The 21,997-nt window shown below is 39.7% G+C and overlaps 1 protein-coding gene across 1 annotated transcript in view; it reads left to right on the forward strand.

Moving 5' to 3' along the window:
- The first annotated feature begins 1,240 nt into the window (after positions 1–1,240).
- The window catches only part of HCRTR2 (hypocretin receptor 2), a 137,138-nt gene continuing 116,381 nt past the window's right edge, over positions 1,241–21,997 (forward strand). The window contains exon 1 of the mRNA XM_055574706.1: positions 1,241–1,463. Coding sequence (XP_055430681.1) covers positions 1,241–1,463 — 223 coding nt within the window. The remainder of the gene's footprint in view (positions 1,464–21,997) is intronic.

Genomic DNA, 21,997 nt, shown 5'->3' on the forward strand with positions numbered 1-21,997 from the left:
TAATTGATCCAATGCAATACTCCTATCATGATTATTGAAAGTGAAAGGGTCATGAACTCAAGCTCTGACAAATCCCCAAGTGCTACTCTTGGAGACAAAATCAACCCATGAGAGAATGGCAGGTGACACCAGTCCTGAGTCAATGAGAAGAAAGAGCAGCCAGGGTGTGGGGTTCCCCAGAGAGCTCATGGCTGCGTGGGCACCACTCCATCCTACAGTTGTGTGTTGTCCTCTAGTCACTAAGTCATAGCCCACCAGGCTCCTCTGTCCATGGGGTTTCCCAGGCAAGAATACTACTGGATTGGGTTGCCATTGCCTTCTTCCAGGGATCTTCATGACCCAGGGGTTGAACCACTCTCCTGCATTGGCAGGTGGATACTCTACCACTAAGCCACTAGGGAAATCCACGTCCTACTGAGAATCCCTTTAATGTTGTGGGTTATTGCCCTTCAAGGATTTGCTGCTATATTCCACGAGACACTTGCTGTTGCAAAGACGGATTCCAGTTATATACATCTATCCTTCAATTCAAAAATGATCTCCAGCTCGTTTGAGGAGCAGGGAGGAGGAGAGGAGGAGATACCTCAAAGATACAGCAAGTGCCACGTTGGCAAAGCCAAGCAAATGTTGCCTGAAACGACTTTTGCATCCCCCAACTTGAGGAACACAGTGACTGCCCTTCATCCCTTTCTATTTAAGTGTCCCACACAAAAACATAGGCACATCCTATGTTAACCCTCTATTGCCAAGCTTCATGTCCAGAGATCTATACTTGAGACATGAAAGGTGGGGGGAGTAGAAAAGAGGGAGATGGAGCTCACGGAGACACAGGTTGACATCGTTGTCATGATTTTTTTTTTTCCTACTTTAGTCCTAGCTCCCCTGGGCGCGGGAGGAGGCTGTGGGCTGCGGACTCCGCGCTGAAACCAGAAGTCATTGAGCCAGAGCCCAGGGAGCGTCCCCTCCCGGTATCCCTGCTGCAGCCTCCGGCTGGTCCCTGGATGCTCAGCCTCGCTGCCTCCTGGGGCAGCATCTCCTCCAAAGACAGCCCTGCCGCCGCCGCACCGGGTGCCCGGTGGGCGCGAGACTCCGAGGCATTGGCTCCGTAACTTTTCACGTCATTTTCTGCTCCGGATCCCCTGGTAGCCGGTCCGCGCCTCCTCCCGCCTCAGAGCGCGGCGCCCATGGGGCAGGGGCCGAGCCGCTTGCAGCACTGAGTGGACCCGGGCTGGAGCCAGGGATGTCCGGCACCAAACTGGAGGACTCCCCCCCTTGTCGCAACTGGTCATCGGCTCCGGAGCTGAATGAAACTCAAGAGCCCTTTTTAAACCCCACCGACTATGACGACGAGGAATTCCTGCGGTACCTGTGGAGGGAGTACCTCCACCCCAAAGAATACGAGTGGGTCCTGATCGCCGGCTACATCATCGTGTTCGTGGTGGCGCTTATTGGGAACGTCCTGGGTGAGTGTCGCTCCGGGCAGCCCCCATGGGGGCCGCCAAGTCCACGCGCCCGGAGCTGTCAATACCCCTCCTCCCCGCAGGGATGCATACAAAGAGGTCGCTGCTCTTGGGGTGGGGTTATTATTATTATTATTTTTCAACAGAAGTTTTCGGATTTTAGGAACCAGAACTGAGCCCTAGAATGGTGATCCTTTATTTCTGCAGGGAGGCGCGGGGAGCCGCGCTGCCTTTGCGATCACCTGGGTTCCCAGCGCCAGAAGAGGGGCAGGGCTGTCCAGGTGAATGTGCCCGAGTGTGGGGGCAGTCAGTCATCATTTTGTGTCACGTGGCCGTGGCCGGGTGTTTGGGGGTTCCTGGGGGGGAGGTCAGTCTGGCAGGATGCGAAGCTGTGTCCCTAAGGGACAAGCTCTCCTGGGCTGGGGGAGTCATAAAAGATTTGTGAGCCCAGTACACTGTCCTTTGGCGAGAGAGAGGGTTGAGGCTCTGTCTAAAGGTGGTAACGAAAGGGCAGGGAGTGGGGACGGAGGCAAAGCAGGGAGGTGTGCTCATGCACAGAAGCTGAATTAAAAGGGACCCATGCCGCTGGGAGCAAGCAAGAAGGAGGAGGGGCCTCTGAGAAAAGTACCAGGGCGATCGCGATCATTCATCCATCCATCTACCCCATCCATTCATTCATTTATCTACGGTACGCATGTATTTTCCAGAGCATGCTCCGTTTCCAGGCTCGGGAAATATTTGCAACTGATTTTTTCACCCCCAAAGCTGAGACTAAGCTTAGTGCTAGGTTCTCACTGTTCCTCTCTGTCTAGGTTTATATGTAAACATACATTTCTTCGTCCACTTTACACCTCTGCACAATTTTTGAGGGTTGGGTGGGGGGAGTGCAGTGGCGAGATGGTGGCTGTGGTGATGGAGTTTATTAGGGCAGCTGGAAACCGACTTTTTTAAAAAAGCAGCTTTGGAAGTGAGGGTGGACTACACATGAATTGTGAATGGAAGGAGCGTCTACCTTGATGAATGGAGAGAGAGTGGGAGGTGTTTAAGTGCAGAGGGCAGTGTGGAGGGAATCTCTGTGGAAAATGACAAGAGAGAAGCTAGGCTAGGAGAAGATGCTCTTGATTTTGAGGCTCTTCGCCTCAAAAAGGCGGAAAAGGTGAGTGAGGTGGAATAGGCTGGGAGGCACTGAAATCCAAAACATAGACTTTGTAACTGCAATGGAGGCTGATAAGAGACTTACTAGGCTCTCAGCACCAGCTTGATTTTAACCTTCTCTCCCCAAGGGTGTCAGTCTGGTAAGAAGCATCCAATGTAGTCCCTCACCTATTCAGGGGCAGAGTAGCTGATAGGTGACTGGAAGGCATTCCTCAGAGCTGGTAGATTATTATTTGATAAGAAAGATAAGAACCCCCTGAAAACTTTAGTTGGCCCCATCTACATGTTCTTTCAGCCTGTTTTAATTTTGGTGCTGTTTTTAAAGGCAAACATAAAGGGAATCTTTTGAGGATGCATGTTAGGTAGATGGAGGTGGAAATACACATTATTAGGGCTATCTGTTGTAAGGATAAATCTGTTAATCATAATGCTATGCTTTTCTTGTTTCCCTTCTTGTTATCTATCCTTAAAACTACAACAATTAGGATATATGGCTACTAGCAGAGCAACATTTTACTGCATTATGCTAATACTTAATGATAAGTGAATAATCAAAATTGAACATCTATTGAGTACCTACTGTGTGCCAGACACCTTCATATATGCTGTCTCACTTAAAGCTAAGAGTAACCTGCATTTGACAGAAGAAGCAAGACTTAGAGAAATGAAATGAGTTTTTAAGGAACTTGATTCAGATTTGGTTCCATTTCTTCTGACCTAGGTCCAGAATTCTCCACTGTTATTCCACTCTAGATTTAGAAACCATATAGAGAATGAATTCTTTGCTCCTGGTATCTGCAAGCCTACTGAATGCATTTCCTGTTTTCCTCTGCATCTAAGTTCACTGTTAATAAATTACCACGAAGGGTTAATTATTCGGTCATTCTCTCCAACAGAAACCCACCCGGAGAGGAACTTTATTGCATTGCAGTAAAATTTTGACGTTTTGGAGAATGGCTACAAATCACAACTATTTTTTTTCAGGCTTAACCTCTGTGGTAAAATTTGCTCCTTTTTACTGTTATGTTACTCTAGCTTGAACAGACCTGTGATGCATTATCTTTGTATCCTAATTGCATAGTTTAGGGGTGCGTGTTGGCTAGTCTGAGGAGTGTTTTAGTCTCAATAAGGAAACACCTGTACAGTAAGGCTGCTTGTTTGGTCACACCAAGGCAGACAGCACTGTCCACATCCCTAAGAGCTGAAACGGCCAATTTTATTCAGCGTAAAACAAATAAACAAACAAAAAAGACATACAAAAAGCACTCTGTTTTCAAAAAACTAACAGCTGTTTTATTCAGGACTGGATGGCACTGACATCTTCTCTGGCTGAACTGAAACCCATATTCTTTACTGACATATTCCCTGAAAGTTGATGAGGCTGAAGTTTGACATTTAAGCAAATGAGAAGCATCATTACTCACAGACAGCTTCCTGCTCTTGGAAGTCTGTGTCAAATTTGCAAAACAGATTAGATTGCCCCTCCACCCCATCGTATGTCATTTTATGCAGAGTGGCAGGACAAGAAGTCACATTATTCATTCAAGATAGAGGCAACATTAGGTATGAAGGTGAAATACCACAGCCCAGCCAGCAGATGTAATCACTGACCCTTCAGGTCCACTTACCACTTGTACTTTCATGTAACTGACTACTTGGAAAATCTCAACCTTGTTGAACTTACAAAGAGAATGTAATCAGTTAGAAGTCATTACTCCCACAGTGTTCTTTTGTGAACAGAATGACAACATCACTATCATACCGCCTACTTTTCTGCTCTCCATGGTACCTCTCTCATTATATATCCTCTCCATCATCAGAAGCTTCTTTCCCAAGATAATAAGCAGTTTCTTAGAAAAAATGTTGACAAGTTATTCAAAAATAAGGCAAAAAATTAGTTTACATGCAATTTCATGATTATACACATGCTAATAAAAACATGCACGTGTGTGTGCTAAGTCACTTTAGTTGTGTCCAACTCTTTGCATCCTATAAACCATAGCCCACTAGGTGCCTCTGTCCATGAGATTCTCCAGGCAAGAATACTAGGGTGGGTTGCATGCCCTCCTACAAGGGATCTTTCTGACCCAGGGATCGTACCCACGTCTTTTGGGTCTCCAACATAGGCATGCAGGTTCTTTACCACTAGCAGCACGTGGGAAGCCCAATAAAAACATACACATGTCTAATTATAGAATTAAAAGCCTTAGAAAGGAAGGTGATTCTTGGTTTCTTTTCGGAGATAGTGTTTTTCCACTATCTTCAAAATTATGTCACATATAACCTATTCCTAAATATATCTTGTACTTTAGCCAAGTAGCTGCATTCAATTATTAGACCAGTACATCTTGAGCAATGCTTGTTGCTGTTCAGTTGCTCAGTCCTGTCTGACTCTGTGACCCCATGGACTGCAGCACACCAGGATTCCCTGTCTTTCACTATCTCCCAGAGTTTGCTCAAGCTCATGTCCACTGAGTCGGTGATGACATCCAACCATCTCATCCTCTGTCATCCCCTTCTCCTCCTGCCTTCAATCTTTCCCAGCATCAGGGTCTTTTCCAATGTGTTGGCTCTTCACTTCAGGTGGCCAAAGTGTTGGAGTTTTAGCTTCAGCATCAGTCAAGCAATGCTTTGTTTTTAAAATTCCTGTGTTTGTGGGGAGAAGGTTCTTGGGAACACTCAAGAGAATATTTTTTTTTATATCATTCCTGCTACTCTTTGAGTGGAAACTGAACGGAGAGATGGGTTCTAGTCAGTTCAGATTTTAAATATCTGAAGGAAAGGAGTAATTCTCTGCTTCTATTACTTCTGCATTCAAATGTATGATTTTCACCTGAAGTGCTTTTGTCTTCCCTGTTGTCATCTTCATATGAAAAATGAGGAGAGCATCCAACAAATGACATCAGTCCAGCTGTGCATCTCACTTCTTGTGTGGCCATTAGCAAAACTGTCAAACTCTCCAAGTCTGTTTTTTTCCAATTGAAAATCATTGTTTATAATTACTGATTGAGACTTATGGTTGCCAAGGGAGTAGGGTTTGACAGAGGGATGAAGTAGGAGTTTGGGTTTAGCAGATGCAAACTATTGAATATAGATGCATAAACAACAAAGTGCTACTGTATCCTTTGATAAACTATAATGGAAAAGCTTGTGAAAAACAGTGTATTGATATGTATAACTTAATCACTTTGCTGTATAGCAGAAATTAACACAACATTGTAAATCAACTATATTTGAATAAACTACACTTATAAAAATAAATGCAAAATAAAAAAATAATTCCTGCCTTGTAGAAATCCTGTGAGGATATATGAATATCCTATATATAGATATAAGAGGATTGCACATATATATTTTTTCCAGACACAGTATACACTAAATGCCAATTTCTATCCCTTCATTCTCACTAGAAATCTCTCCCTGGTGTGGTTAGTAATCATCCTCTGCCTCCATGACCAGTCTGTAGTTTTGCTAAGTCTTCATGGCCTCTATTCTGGTGTTTTCCTCAATTGAGTGTTTTCCTAGAAGCCGTTAGTAGCATGGCGTTGGCATACCCACCCAGCTCCACCCACCCACACCCCCATAAGATGTTTATTGCATCATACTAGCTGTTTAACATTGCCTTCCTGCCTCTGTGTGAAAGTCATTCCTAACCATCACAATAAGTTTCTCTTGGTTACATTTGTATGCACCAGGTTCCATTCACTCAGAGTTTTTGCAGTATTAGTTGGATGGTCTATCTGTATTGATGTTTTAAATAGCATGCACACATATAATATGTTGACTTAAAGCACACTGCCCATTAAGAAATGTATCCAATAAGAGTTAAACTAAACTGGGTAGGTGGAATGGAGAGAATACATGTAATAGGATTGCTTCTTACCGAGCTGCTAATCCTATGCCCTAGACACGGAAATGGCATAGTTTCAAAGTTGCAAGTTTGTGTTGCTCCTAAATCTGAGACCTTTCTTTTCTGCTTATCCTAAAGCCCACCTCAGCTCCGTGGGTCTTTTAGAACCCACCTTTTCTTACACAGGAAGCAGAAAGAGCTTAGAGATAATACATTACTCATCTCTGCTGAGACCCAACAGAAGTCATGAATAGTGACCATAAAAGGTAAGATTAGCCACTAAGCTTTAAACTTGACTTTAGTTACAGAATGCAATGCATGCTTACCTGAAGAAGAATTAAACCAATACCCTCACATTTTTCCTAATATCATAACCACTTAATTTTACCAGGTAAAATAAATCATGTTTTTGACTTGAAAAGAATGTCGGTGATAACTTTTTAAATGACTGTCTCATAGATAACAGCAGCATTTATCATGGGCTGACAGTAATGAGATAACATGTGCTACTGATAATTGAAATAGAATGGGTTCTTTCTGTATTTGAAAAAAAAATGATGAGTAAAGTGAAATAAATGAAAATAATACCAACTTATAAAAGAGGCTGAATCTAACACTTAAATACAAATACATCAACTTTTACAATTTTTTTCTTGATTTTGTTAGGGCATACATGTACTTTTTATGTTTTTTAAATTTTTTTAAATTTCATATTTTAGAGCATGTTTGCAAATCCTTCCATACTGTAGTTATGTTAGCATTCCTAAGTTCCTGAATCTTACTCAGCTCCTCAGATTTCAGGGATATCCACCAGTGGTGTTATTTCCTTGTGAGAGATAATCTTTTCATCCTTCTTCTTCTAGAATTCTGACATATCGTCCACCCTTAGGGCTCTGTTGAATAATAATGGCTCTGCTGACTCACTGCTGAGTCCAATCAGTGACGTGTGACGAGTAAAATGAAGGGCATTAAAAAAATTATCTTTTTTTTTTAATTTAAAGATAATTACAATGTTGTGTTAGTTTCTGCTGTACAACATAGTGAAGCAGCTATATATATATTTATATATTCCTTCCTTCTTGAATCTTCCACAGCCACCCCATCCCACACCTCTAGGTCGTCACAGAGCACCAAGATGAGACCCCTGTGCTTTACAGCAGGTTTCCATTATCTGTTTTATATATGGTAGTGTATATATATATATATATATATGTATGTCAGTGCTACTCTCCCAATTCATCTCCCCACCATGTCGTCATGTCCATTCTCTCCATGTCTCTATTCCTGCCCTGCAAAGAGGCTCGTCTGTATCATCTTTCTAGATTTCATACATATGCATTAATATATGATATTTATCTGACTCTGACTTAATTCACTCTGGTTGTCAGACTCTTTGTTGTTGTTTAGTCACTCAGTCCTCTCTGTTCTTTTTACAACCCCATGGACTGTAGCCCACTAGGCTCCTCTGTTCATGGGATTTCTCAGGCAAGAATACTGGAGTGGGCTGCCATTTCCTTCTCCAGGGGAATCTTCCTGACCCAGGGACTGAACACATGTCTCCTGCATTGCAGGTGGATTCTTTACCACTGAGTCACTGGAGAAGCCCTTGTACAGATCCATCCAAATGGAAGGGTATTTATTTGTCTCCAACTCCTTTTCTCATTGCAAAGGAAAATAAAGAATATTTATTGAGAATACCAGGTCCTGGAAGCTAGGTTCCACCATGAATATATGTATTTCCATGATGCCTCATGACAAACATAACAAGGAGATGAATAGCTTTGATTTACAAATGAGAAACATGAAATCCAGAAAGGTATTTTCCTTGTACCAAAGTTTAGCCAGACAATAAGCATCAGTCCTAGGTTTCCAATATGCATTGATCAGACTCCATGGCCCACCCGTGTTCCATTATTTCCTCCTGCCTTTGTCCCATATTTCTAATCCTGACCAAGAAAAAGAAAAGAAAATAGAGAATGAGAATGCTACTGAGGTGGGTGCCCTCCAGACGATTTATGGAGCTGTGCTGGCCGGTTGCCATGCTGCTCCTCTGCTAGACCACAGTCGTTCAGGTCGGAGGATGAGCTCATTTGATAAGCTAACCAAGGTCAGGCTAGGGTTACTTTGCAAGAGAAAATTTCAAGGTAAAATAGGTGCTGCCAAAAATGCTTTTGCCTGTTCGGGGGGTGACTCATTGGATAAATATCAGATAATTGTGACCAAGGATTATTTTGTTACTGAAGGTGCTGTCTTTAGACATCGTTAAAGACCAAGGACCTAAACATTTACTATCTCAGATAATCCAAAGATCTTTTTGATCTTTTTTCCCCTTCATTTTCAAACCTTCTCACAAAATTTATTTTTCTTTTCATAAAAAATCATATTCCTATGGAATCATTTCAAAATCATAAGTTTGTATCGATTTGACTGAGTAGGTCAACATTTATATCACATAATAGTGTTCCTAGAGCACGATGGTGTGGCACATGTCCAAAGAGGCCTTACCCACAGCATCATACATGAAACGACCTTTAGACACTGACAGTGGACCACTTTGAGAGGCTGTTGTATGAAATGCATGACATATATGACCAGTCACTTAGATATCTGACTCAGGACTGAATTTATTCATTTCATCTTTGTTCCTGATGAGAGATCATCTCTTAACCAAGTAAGTTGTCTAGATATATATTTAAATAGCATGAAATTCCTTTGTCATTGGAACTGCTTCCTTAGAAACAAAAACCAAAACTATTCAGAATGAATAAGTACTTTATTCTTGAAAATAATTTCGGATTATTACATTGAGTCTTTTACAGTAATTTGCTCTCAATATCACATACATATGAATGATGTTTGACATTTGTATATTATTTTACTCCTCAGAATACATTGTTAAATATATTGCTCCACTTATTCTTCAGAGCAATCTAATGAGGTAGGTCCTACTTAATGAAAATTTTAGGTCCCTGAAATGATTTGAATTCATTTTAAAAGTTTGAATACACAGAAACCTCCAGGTAATCTGTGTGAGCTTGGGAAAAGCTTGCCAGCTTCCTGTATCCCGAGAAGCCGGAATAAGGATACAAACTCCCATTGTCTGATCTTCAGCTACGATGTCTTTCACACCTGGCTTTGTCAACATTCTGAGTTCAGACACAAATTAACCAGATTTACAAAACTTGCACATGCATAAGTAAATAAATCCAATGTCTTAATTGAGAATAAGAAGGTACTCTTACAAGTCATAATACTTGAAGCTCTTTCAATCATCATGTTCTCTTTCTGTAGACATAACTATGTGAAGAGCTTTATTGGTCTGAAAAAGTAGGCTGTGCCGTACTAGCAAATGAACCCTAAATTCTTCTTGGCTTAGCATCACAGAAGATCATTTCTTATCTGTTTGACATCTAATGTAGCTTGGAGAGTCCCTCGTATCCAGTGACTCAAGGGCCAGACGTTTTCTCTGTTCATGGACCGCCTCAGCATAGAGCCTCTGTGAAACTAACCTCCAAGAGGGGTCCCAGCATCCCCCCATTGCCCAGTATTCACTCCCTGTCTTGTACCCTTTCATGTCGTGCCAGAAGTGATCTGGGTGACCAGCAGCATGCATACTTATATATATGCCAGTTTTGTAAGTATGGTTAATTTGTGTCTGAACTCAGAATGTTGATAAAATCAGGTGCCGAAGACATGATAGCTGAGGGTCAGAGAAGGAGAGTATCCTTATCTTGCCTTCTTGGAATACAGCAGAAGCGACAGTACGTCACCTTCAAGACTACATTATAAAAGATCATAGCTTCATCTTGGGCATTCACTTTCTTGCTCTTGGATTTCTTGCTCTGGGTAAAGTAAGCTGCTTTGTTGAGAGAAACTCATGTGTTAAGAAACTGAAATATCCAGCCAACAGCCATAGAGGAAACGTGGTCTGCTAACAACAACCACATGCATGATCCTAGAAGTGAATCCTACAGCCAGATTGAACCTTGAGACGATGCCAGCAGCATCCCCCACTGCCCTCACCAGCTTGACTTAATGACAGATTCTGAGACAATATCTAGCTAAGCTTCTCGCAGATTCCTGACCTTGTAGAAGCTATGAGATGTTTGTTGTTTTAAGTTTTTGGTTTTTTTTTTTTAAATCTGGGGTTAAGTTGTTTTACAGCCTCTATGTTGTCATGATTGGAGAAGAGTGAGTGGGAAACTGCACAGTGGCTCTTAACTATCATTGCCAAAAAGCAGTGCATGCTGCTCAAGCCCCTAACCCTCTGAGCAAATCCAATCCCGTCGTATCAACCTACCTACAAGTGCTGCTGAAACATTTAACAGTCTCTGTCACAGGAACCAGACAAAGTAGTTAAAAGTAGTTTAACTTGCATAGTTTTAGAACAAGAGGATTTAGAGGAATTGAGCTCATAATGGCATAAGGCTAAGATAAGCTGGTAGATATTTCCTCTCCACATTTTGGATCTCTGCCAATAAAAGTAACATATAGTATTGGGAGACTTTGTGCCAATTAGTGTAATAAGAATTCAGGGTCCAAAGATAGTAGAAATCAAGGAACCTATACTAGGTGAAGAGACAAATACATTCACAGATAATCTGAATATAAGGTGTAAAGTGCTCTGACATGAGTTACAGCATGTTGTCAAAGCACATAAGAAGGACACCTAGTTCCATTTAGGGGATTAGAGAGAGGTCCAAGAGAAGATGACTCCTACGCTGAGTTTTAATGCAGGAATTCACGTCAAACAGGTGAAGAAAATTGAGCAAGTTGTTCTAGGCAGAGGAAACAGCAAGTGCAAAATCAGAGAGGCGTGAAATAACATAAGCATGCAGAGAATGTTAAGCGACTGGGTAAGTGCAGATGAGGAGAGGCTAAGGATGGAACTGGGCTGGTAGATAAGGGCTGGGTTAAGGAGCGCAGTGAGTCTCACCTTCTCTGAGACTGCAGCTTATAGGGAGCCCTTCAAAGACTTTAAGGAGGGTGCTGTCATTGAGAGACTTGGAAGGTTTTCACACTGGAGTCTGTCCTGTTTGCGTGCATACGAGCTCAGTCACTCAGTTGTGTCTGACTCTTTGTGACCCCATGGATTGTAGCCTGCCAGGCTTTTCTGTCGATAGGATTTTCCTGGCAAGAATACTGGATTAGGTTGTCATTTCCTTCTCCAGGAGATTTTCCCGACCGAGGGATCAAACCTGCATCTCCTGCATTGCAGGTGGATTCTTTACCACTGAGCCACCTGTGTCTTGTTTGGGGCTCTCTTAATCAAGCCTGGCTTCCCTGGTGGTTCAGATGGAACAGCGTCTCCCTGCAATGCAGGAGACCCAGGTTCGATCCCTGGGTTGGGAAGATCCCCTGGAGAAGGAAATGGCAACCCACTCCAGTACCGTTGCCTGGAAAATCCCATGGACAGAGCAGCCTAGTAGGCTACAGTCCACGGGGTCGCAAAGAGTCAGACACAACTTCACTTTCACTTTTCACTTTAATCGAGCCTACTTTAATTTTAAAAAACTGATGATTGAATCCAATCAAAATTCTTCTAAGTGGCTTTCCATATGCTCCCTGAGAGAGACAGGAGAAAGTGAGAAAATGAAGAAAGGGGTAAAGAAAAAAAGGGGAAAGACGAAGATTAAAATATAGGAACTAATGTTACCATGTTTGCTTTGCTGAACATTTAAATTTGAGAAGAAATTTCTCCTTAAAATATGTTTTTCTTATTTCTTTCCTGAAAGATCAACATGTCAGTCTCTTGTGTCATAGTTCTATTAATATTTTCCAATATTCTATACAGCTTTTCACTAAAATTATTTCCGTATTAACTTATTTTGGAGGTTTCAATGGGTCACCATGCTCCCAGCCATCCATCATGTTAAAGTTTAGATCATTTTTTCACCTCACACTAAAACCCAAAAGATGACAAATTTGAGATCTAATGAAAATTTTTCTTATTTTCCAACGAAATTCCCAATTTTTTACTCCAGTTTACTTGCAACTTTCTAAATATGCTCATTTGAAAATGTACTTTAAATGGCATTGTAATCATTCCAATAATCAATGAAGATAATGCATCGACACTAGGTCAGCCTTTAGGGAATTATAGGAAACACGTCTTTACGTGTTGACATGTAACACTTCAAAATTTCTAAAACTGTAGTCACTATGAAAACTCTTTTTGCTATTCCTAACTCACAAGGGAAATACAGCACAGATGAAAACCTGTAATATCCCTTTCTAGATTTTCAGGGAGTTTTTATTCCTACTCAGTGACTTTAAGATGAATTTATGAGGCACATGCGGAGCCTTGATTCTGCTATTATGTTGTCAGAATTGGAGTCACAAAACCACTATCTGTAGTAATTTATTTCATAAATTCAGAATGAATTTGATGAGTCATCCACTTTGGTAGAGAACCATAATGTTTATAAATACCATTTTGAAGGCAACTTATCTTTCTTAAAATGTACAGATTGAGCTAATCTTTCTCACACAAGTAGAGAGGTGTGGTTAATGCTTATTAACCATTTTGTCATTGGGTGAAACTGAGTCAACCTTTCATTGTAAAAAATAGCTAAAGCTTAATCTCTCCAATCAGAATACTTAATACAAAAGTTTCTCAAATTTAGAAAGCTGAAAAACAAATTCATTAAAACATCTCACCAGCTGGTGTAGGAAAAAGACTTCGTAATTGTTGGGACGTTTATGTGCTTGGGCTTGATTTATATTATAATTCAGCCACAGGAAGCCTGGAAAGCCTTGTTCTTTGAAATCATCAAAGATGGTGATGGTGACTCATAGATTCCTGAAAGTCAGTAAGATTATCCTGGTTTATAAATTTATGTGTTTTCTTCCCCAGACATGATCAACTGACTGCAACTGGCCAAACTATCTCAGTGAAAAAGGGGAAAAAATAAAATTTAAGAAGCTTAAAACACATAAGAAAACATGAGCACACTCACACACATACACACACACATTTTGGGGATTGTATTACATGAACAACATGATTTTGATGTACCCTATTTTTTCATGCAAGATTAAGAAGCTACCTTCCAAACTTTTAAAATGTCCAAAAACCTGGACATAAAGCCTTGACTTTCCCAAAGTCAAGAGATATTCTCAACTATCCTCTGAGTGAATGGATTAGACTTTAGGGAAATTAAAAAATAAATACATTAGAGGCCTTGATTACATTCATGTAAGAAGGAGCACCCCTTAGGTGATTGATCTTTCTAGCAAAATGTATATTCTTTGAACAGACTCAATATATTCCTGCTTTAAGGTCTTCACAATTTCTAACCCCCTCTGGTTTGCTCCTGGCCAGTTCCTGCCCAGCTCACGTTGTCACATCTTAAGAGATGGTCTCTAAGGAGGCATCTCGTTTTGCATCTCTACCCACAATGTTAGCCTCTCATTTTGTTTCTCTCATAGAACTTACTACTATTAGGAAATTTCCTGGTTGTACAGTGGTTAGGATCCTGTGCTTTCACTGCTGAGGGCCTGGGTTCAATCCCTGTGCAGGGAACTAAGATCCCAGAAACTTCATGGCATGGATACAAATAATGATGATGATGATAAAATAAAAGAATTTGTGATAGAAGAAGCAGACCTGAAAATTAAAGGAAAAAAAACATTTAAAAGAACTTAGTACTATTAGAAATGATATTGTTCATTTGCTCATTTTATTGTTGTGTCCTATAAGTAACATATAAGTTCCAAGAGAGTAGTTCCTTTATTTCTCATTTTCACAGGTGTGTCATTAGCATCTAGAACAGTGCCCAACACACAGCAATGAATTAAAGTATTAGATTTCCACCAGGAAAAATACTTTAGATATAGGCACATTTTAAAAATTAGGAATTGTAGGTTTTAAATTTCTTCTATATACAATTTCAAAACAAACCTCAATCATTTGACTCATTTTGGGGATAATTTTGTTCAATATCTTGAGAACACACACATTAAAATAAATATTATATAATTACTCATGATTAGGGGAGACTATTTCTAAAATCTCTCCCCATCACTCTAATTCCACTGACAATACCAAGAAGGTGATTTTGCTCTCCTCTTGAGGAGCAAATGAGATTTATAAGCATATTCAAGAAATATGCTTTCAAATAGCATGCTGTATTCCTGCAATTACTGAGGAGAACATGTATAAAATCCGTAGTTAAAACCCACTTTGTTTCAAAGTGATTCTTAGTTGTTGTTGTTGTTTTTATGTTTTTATAGAAGCCTAAGGAAATGTGTGACCATTTGTGTCCCAGATGGGATAAGAGAGCTGAGACTGAATGTTATCACAACCTCATACTTTCTGTAAGCATAAAAGGGCTAAACATATCCCTGTATGAGCCCAAGATGATTCAGGAATGCCAACACAGCCTCAGCTCTAGGAATCCTTTGTCATTTTCCCCCATTGCTAGTGGCAATAGACTACAGAAAAGGTAAAAAAAAAAATCATATTTTCAGGTAGAGCTCAGGGGTAATGTTGGTAATAACTGGAGAGTTCCACATTCTTTTAATGTGGAACAAGAGAATTAATAAGCCCATTGACTAATTCTGGTCCTCAATTTCCTGAAATAGCCATCAAATTAAAAAAATTTTGAAAACCAAAGCACAGTCTTGCCCAAAGATGGGAGGCATTGTTAATTCTAGCAGACTTATGACTAACTCAAACAATATTATCAATGTTTCTCGTTACTGTGCATCAGTGAATTCTAATAGACTTTCGTGTTGGGCTTTTAGGGGTTATTGTGTTACCCTAATTAACTAGCTCTTCGACAAGTGTACTTGTCATCTGCCGTCTAGGTTACTCCTCACAAGTGTGACAGGGTGATTATTCACGCCTCTTCCCAGAAAGTGGAATTTTGTATTACACAACTGTTGTGTGTTAGGTGCTTGGATAGACTGTGTTAGTATGTTTACATAAATTTGCATAGTATCACTTGGCCTTTCTATTCCTGAGCAGGAAGTAAATATAATGCTCTGTTCTGCACTTCCTTTTTCCTTTTGCTAGTGCCTCCATGCTAGTATGTATAGAAAGTTGAAAAATACGTATTCAATTAAAGGAGAACACAAATATTAAAGGAGAACACAGATTCTCATGTCCTTTTTTTTTTTTTTTGGAAACTCAACTGAAATGAACTTGAGTTTCAATGACTCATCAATACTGCCTCAGTGATCTAAAGCTCATTTTAAGCTACCTGGACATAGCAGTTAGAGGAGTGAGAGCAAGAGTCAAGCTGGGTGCAGACTTTCCTTTCTAGTGAATGGAAGATCATAAGATCTCTCTGAGAACCAAGTCACCATTAGCAACAGTGACAACATCTAGAGAATCTTGAAGTCATGCAAATATATTTTTCATCCAAATGGAGGTAGAGGCAGCATAAAGAAGCAGAGGGCTTAGTCCAACAAGAGCAGCAAAAGGTACACAGAATAAAGCAGCCTGGACCAACATAATGGCTTTCTAGGGCTTATCTAATTTGGAGCTATTTCCTTTTCTTATTTCATTCAGCAAATATTTATTGAGCACCCACAACGTGTAATCTGTTCTATTACATTCTGTGGAGGAAATACAGAGTGAAGGAGGCATGGTCCTTACCTACAAGGAATTTCTAATCTTGGAGGAGAGACTGACATGTCAAAAATAGTCTGTGGTATGAGGGTTATTGGAGAAACACACGCTAAGTACTAGACCATAGAAACATAACTATTAGATCTGATTTGGGGTAGGAAGTGGGGCTTCCCTGGTAGCTCAGATGGTAAAAAATCTGTATGCCATGCAGGAGACCCAATTTTGATTCTGGAGAAGGGGATGGCAACTCACTCCAGTATTCTTGTCTGGAGAATTCTATGGACAGAGAAGCCTGGTGGGCTACAGTCCATGGGGTTGCAAAGTGGCAGACATGACTAAGCAACTAGTGTGTATGTGTCGAGGGAGCAGGGGGTGGGTAGGAAGGACCCTTTCCCTGAGGAGGTGGCATTTGAGGTGTTGCTGACATGTGAGTATATTTTTGAAAAGTTCCAAAAAATGAAAAGAAATTACATCTAAGTTGATAAAGTTTTATATATACACATAAATATAAAACTGTGCTGAAAATGGGCTTCCCTGGTAGCTCAGCTGGTGAAGAACCCACCTGCAGTTCAGGAGACTCCAGTTCGATCCCTGGGTTGGGAAGATCCCCTGGAAAAGGGAATGGCTACCCACTCCAATATTCTTCTGGCCTGGAGAATTCCATGGACTGTACAGTCCATGGAGTTGCAAAGAGTTGGACATGACTAAGTGACTTTAACATGCTGAAAATATCATTCAGGGAATTTCAGTAAAAAACAGGCTTCCGTTATTTTTTAATTTCAAAGAATAGAGAGCTCAAGTAATATTTTTGATGCTTTGCATTGCTTTCATGATCTACTTTATTTTGTGGGTATCTGTGAAGTCTCCCCTGTATTTTTATATCACGGTGGATTGGATTTTATTTTTTTTTAATTTTATTTTTATTTTTAAATTTTACAATATTGTATTAGTTTTGCCAAACATCGAATGACATCACTTGAGTTTATTTTAAAATGAGTCCTGATAGATAGGAGCTTTTCAGGGGAAGATAAATCTGGGGCAAAGGTAGGAATGCGTTGAGGTTATGAGACCAGGCACTGGGAAGCCTACTGAGACTCTTCAGGAAACTCTTCAGGAAAGTGATTATGAGGATAAAAACAGGGCAGTGGAATTGAATATGAAAAAAAGAAACAAATATGAAACATCATGGAAATAGAAATTAGCAACTCAGAGATGTGGAAAATTGATGGGAAGAGAAAAGAATCTTCTGATTAATAGAACTTTTTGGCCAATGAAAGTATGATGATTGCCTTATTAGTCTTTTTCTCAACATAGGCAGGACAGAGAGAAAGAAAACTAGGCTTTGTGAGTAGAGGGATCATGGTGAATTTGCCAAGGCAGGTTGAGTTTGCATTGTTAGAGGAATATGCACGTGAGCCTATCCAGCAGGAAGTAGAGCTGGATGACCCACACGCCACTCACAATTAGTTTTGCTACTCTGAGAGAATTTTTTTTCCTCTTTGTATCTGTACAGGCAACATATACAGTTTATGTGAGAATTAGACTTCTGAAGTAAAGTTTTCAAGGGAATGTAAACCTCTTAATGGGTACATCAAATAGAGAGACTCTTTTTTGCAACACTAAATTCTTTGGCTCAACAATATTTATTGTGTGTCTATAGCAACAAACAGAGAAAACTTACTCTTTCAGAAAGTTTATATTCTAATGGTGGCATTAAGGACATATTTTGACTGTAGAACCAATAGGATTTACTGATAGAGTGCATGTGCGTGTGAAATAGAGTGGGGAGTCAACATTTTCATGCCAAGTAGATGATGAGTGGTGTCAGGTGAGATTCAGAATCCTGGGGGATGTGTGAGTTAGATGTAGGGAAGGAGAGAGAGTTAAAATTTTGATGTCAGACAGTCTAAATTTGAGACAGTATCTGTAGGTGTATTGTGAACATTTGAATAGTCAGGAATTTAAGCAAAAAGGACAAACCAGGCAAAAAAACCCCGAGATTTTATAACCAATATCCTCGTTTATATCCATTTTTTTTTAAAAATGAGGAAAATTTTACTGAGAGAACTGTTAAAGATAAGAATTTAATAAAAGGGGTTGCTATATCTTCTTTTTTGTTTGTTTTATTTTATAATGTAATATATCTGATTAGCAATGTTGTAATAGGTTCAGGTGTACAGCAAAGGGATTCAGTTATACATATACATATATCTATTCTCCCCTAAATTCTCCTTTCATCCAGAAAGCCACATAAAACTGAGCAGAGTTCCTTGTGCTATATAGTAGATCCTGTTGGTTATCCATTTTAAATACAGCAGAGTGTACCTTGTCCATCCCAAACTCATTTTAACATATTCCCTGCAGATATGAAAAACTGTAGAAGGAAATGCACAGTGAATTTAAAAAAAAGAGTTCTTTGCAGGTTATTTTACTCTTTTTTTCCCCTATATGAAATCATTACAGCTATATTTCCTTGAATCTTGAAAACGGTCACTTTGAACTGTACTTTAAAAAACAAAAACAAACAACTGGAGAATGCGGTAAAAATTTCATTTTCAGTGCTCATGCATGACTTACTGAGTCAGAATTTTAGGGATGCTGACTGTAGAATCTCCATTTTAAATAGGACTCCAGTACACTGAACAGGAAATTCCTGTCACAGAAAAAAGTAAAGGTGAGCCTCATTATTTGAGACCTCCTATTTCTGGAGGCCAATATGAAAGCCCTGTGCTTTTACATTTGACACAAGTTCGATTGTGTCAATAAAGATCTATCAGAGGAGAGAAGATAAAAGGACCTGCTTTCAAATGGGATTAGGCAGAAAAATAACAACAACAACAAAAATGAGGCAAAAAGACTAATAGGAGGGATTAAAGGAAGAAAAGGAAGGGTTAAATGTGTGAGAGCACCCAAATTCCTCTGACAACTTTGAAGCAATACTTTGTTATAACATTTTTAAGCAAGGTGTCAGTGTGCGCAGTGGCGCAATTTATTATTGTAGTAGCCAGCACATGCTCATTGTTATACATCTTTACCTAAATAGGACATTTCAGAAGTCTGGCATGACAGGCAGAATTCACTGCATATAGAATTACTATTGCAACAACAGAAAAATTCTAGAGCAAGGTAGAATTAGTAGTGCAAAGCATTTTTCTATATTTTCTAGTTTATAATTTTCTACATGGAGTTACTATTTTAGGATTAAAACAAAATTTACTTCCCTTTTCAGTATATAAACCATTAAATATATATTGCCATGCATAATCAATGTAGTTAACTGGGTGGCTGCTATGAAGATAAAAGGTGATTGACCACACAAAAGTTCAGGTTCTGATTTAGATGTGTGGTGCTGATTTATTAAAGTATAAATGTCAGGAGTTATTGGTCACAGAATAGATACTAGGGTTATGTGACATTCTAAAAACATCAAAACCTTTTTGGCAATAACATTGAAAGGATAGAAACACTGAAAGGATAAGGATTAAGACAAGGAATGAACACTGTCTTCCAAGGACTTGTCTACACTAAGATTTTAGAAATGCAATTTTCACTGAAATGTCGTTAATCCTCTATATAGAACAGTTCAATGGTTGAGTCACTCAGTCGTGTCTGACTCTTTGCGACCCCATGGACTGCAGCATGCCAAACTTCCTTGTCCATCACCAACTCCTGGAGCTTGATCAAACTCATGTCCATTGAGGCAGTGATGCCATCCAACCATCTCATCCTCTGCTGTCCCCTTCTCCTCCTGCCTTTGATCTTTCCCAGCATCAGGGTCTTTTCCAGTGAGTCAGCTCTTCACATCAGGTGGTCAAAGTATTGGAATTTCAGCTTCAGCATCAGTCCTTCCAATGAATATTTAGGACTGATATCCTTCAGGATGGACTGATTGGATCTCCTTGCAGTCCAAGGGACTCTCAAGAGTCTTCTCCAACACCACAGTTCAAAAGCATCAGTTCTTTGGTGCTCAGCTTTCTTTATAGTCCAACTCTCACATCCATACATGACTACTCATAAAACCATAGTTTTGACTAGACGGACCTTTGTTGGAAAAGTAATGTCTCTGTTTTTTAATATGTTGTCTAGGTTGGTCATGACTTTTCTTCCAAGGAGCAAGCGTCTTTTAATTTCATGGCTGCAGTCACCATCTGCAGTGATTTTGGAGCCCAAGAAAATAAAGTTTGTCATGATTTCCATAGTTTCCCCATCTATTTGCCATGAAGTGATGGAACCGGATGCCATGATCTTCATTTTTTGAATGTTGAGTTTTAAGCCAACTTTTTCACACTCCTCTTTCACTTTCATCAAAAGTCTCTTTAGTTCCTCTTCACTTTCTGCCATAAGGGTGGTGTCATCTGCGTATCTGAGGTTATTGATATTTCTCCTGGCAATCTTGACTCCAACTTCTGCTTCACCCAGCCCAGCATTTCTCATGATGTACTCTGCATATAAGTTAAATAAACAGGGTGACAGTGTACAGCCTTGGTGTACTTCTTTCCTGATTTGGAAAAAGTCTGTCCCACGTCCTGTTCTAACTCTTGCTTCTTGACTGGCATACAAATTTCTCAGGAGGCAGGTAAAGTGGTCTGGTATTCCCATGTCTTTAAGAATTTTCCCACAGTTTGTTGTGATCCACATAGTCAAAAGCTATATGGAAACAAGGAGGAAATAATAAGACACTAATGAGGTCCATCTAAGCCACGGCAGACAGATGGTTATGTACCCTTTTCTTCAATTCACTTGAATTTGCAAATATTCTACCTCTAAAAAGCAGGTGTAATAAAAATACTGTGAAGGATTTCTAGGACTTGAGATATATTTGGCTACAGTAGATTAGGGAAGGTATATTTTTATTTTGGACTACAATAAATTCAGGTTTGGGTTATGTAAGTGCAATTATTTTCCTGAATATTGCATATATATTGTACATATACACAAAGACATGTGTATACTTACATGTAGTTTAAAGAGTTATTAGCCTCATTACTTATAAATTATTTGGATTTCTATATTCAATTAATAAATTCAAATTTAAAGCACATATTTTTATCTCAAGAAAAATATATCAGATCTATTAATATCTTGGTTTTTGTAAGAAAGCCATTATCTTCAACTTTCTGACAACTAGATCCTACAAGTTATTACTTTCTGTAAGATAAGTATTGATTGATAAGACTTTTAAAGCTCATTTGTTATGAAATCTGTCTTCCTCTTTTGCAGGCAATCTCGAAGTACTCTATATTATTCTGCAAACCCTGGATACAACACAGGGATATATGCTGTAGTTCTCTGCTTATTTTTCTATTCAATATTATAGCTAAGTGTTGAAAATTCTATTTTTGTTGCTGTTCAGTCATTGTTTGTCCCACTTTTTGCCATAGACTGCAGCATGCCAGGCTGCCCTGACCTTCACTATCTCCCAGAGTTTGCCCAAATTCATGTCCATTTAGTTGGCAATACTATCTAACCATCCCATCCTCCACCACCCTCTTCTCCTTTTCCTTCAGTCTTTCCCAGAATCAGGGTCTTTTCCAGTGAGTCAGATCTTTGCATCACATGGTCAAAGTATTGGAGCTTCAGCTTCAACATCAATCTGTCCAATGAATATTCAGCAATAATTTCCTTTAGGATCAACTGGTTTGAGTTCCTTGCAGCCCAAGAGTCTCTCCAGCACCACAATTCAAAAGCATCAATTCTTTGACACTCAGGCTTCTTTATGGCCCATCTCTCACACCATACATGACTACTGGAAAAGTCATAACTGACTATATAGGCCTTTGTCAACAAAACAATGTCTCTGCTTTTTAATACGCTGTCTAGTTTTGTTAGCTTTCCTTACAAGGAACAAGCATCTCTGAATTTCATGGCTTCAGTCACTGTCTGTGGTGATTTTGGAGCCCAAGAAAATAAAATCTGTCACTATTTCAACTTTTCCCCTTCTGTTTGCCATGAATG

The sequence above is a fragment of the Bubalus kerabau genome, chromosome 3 (genome assembly GCF_029407905.1).
Source record: "Bubalus kerabau isolate K-KA32 ecotype Philippines breed swamp buffalo chromosome 3, PCC_UOA_SB_1v2, whole genome shotgun sequence".
Lineage (NCBI taxonomy): Eukaryota > Metazoa > Chordata > Mammalia > Artiodactyla > Bovidae > Bubalus > Bubalus kerabau.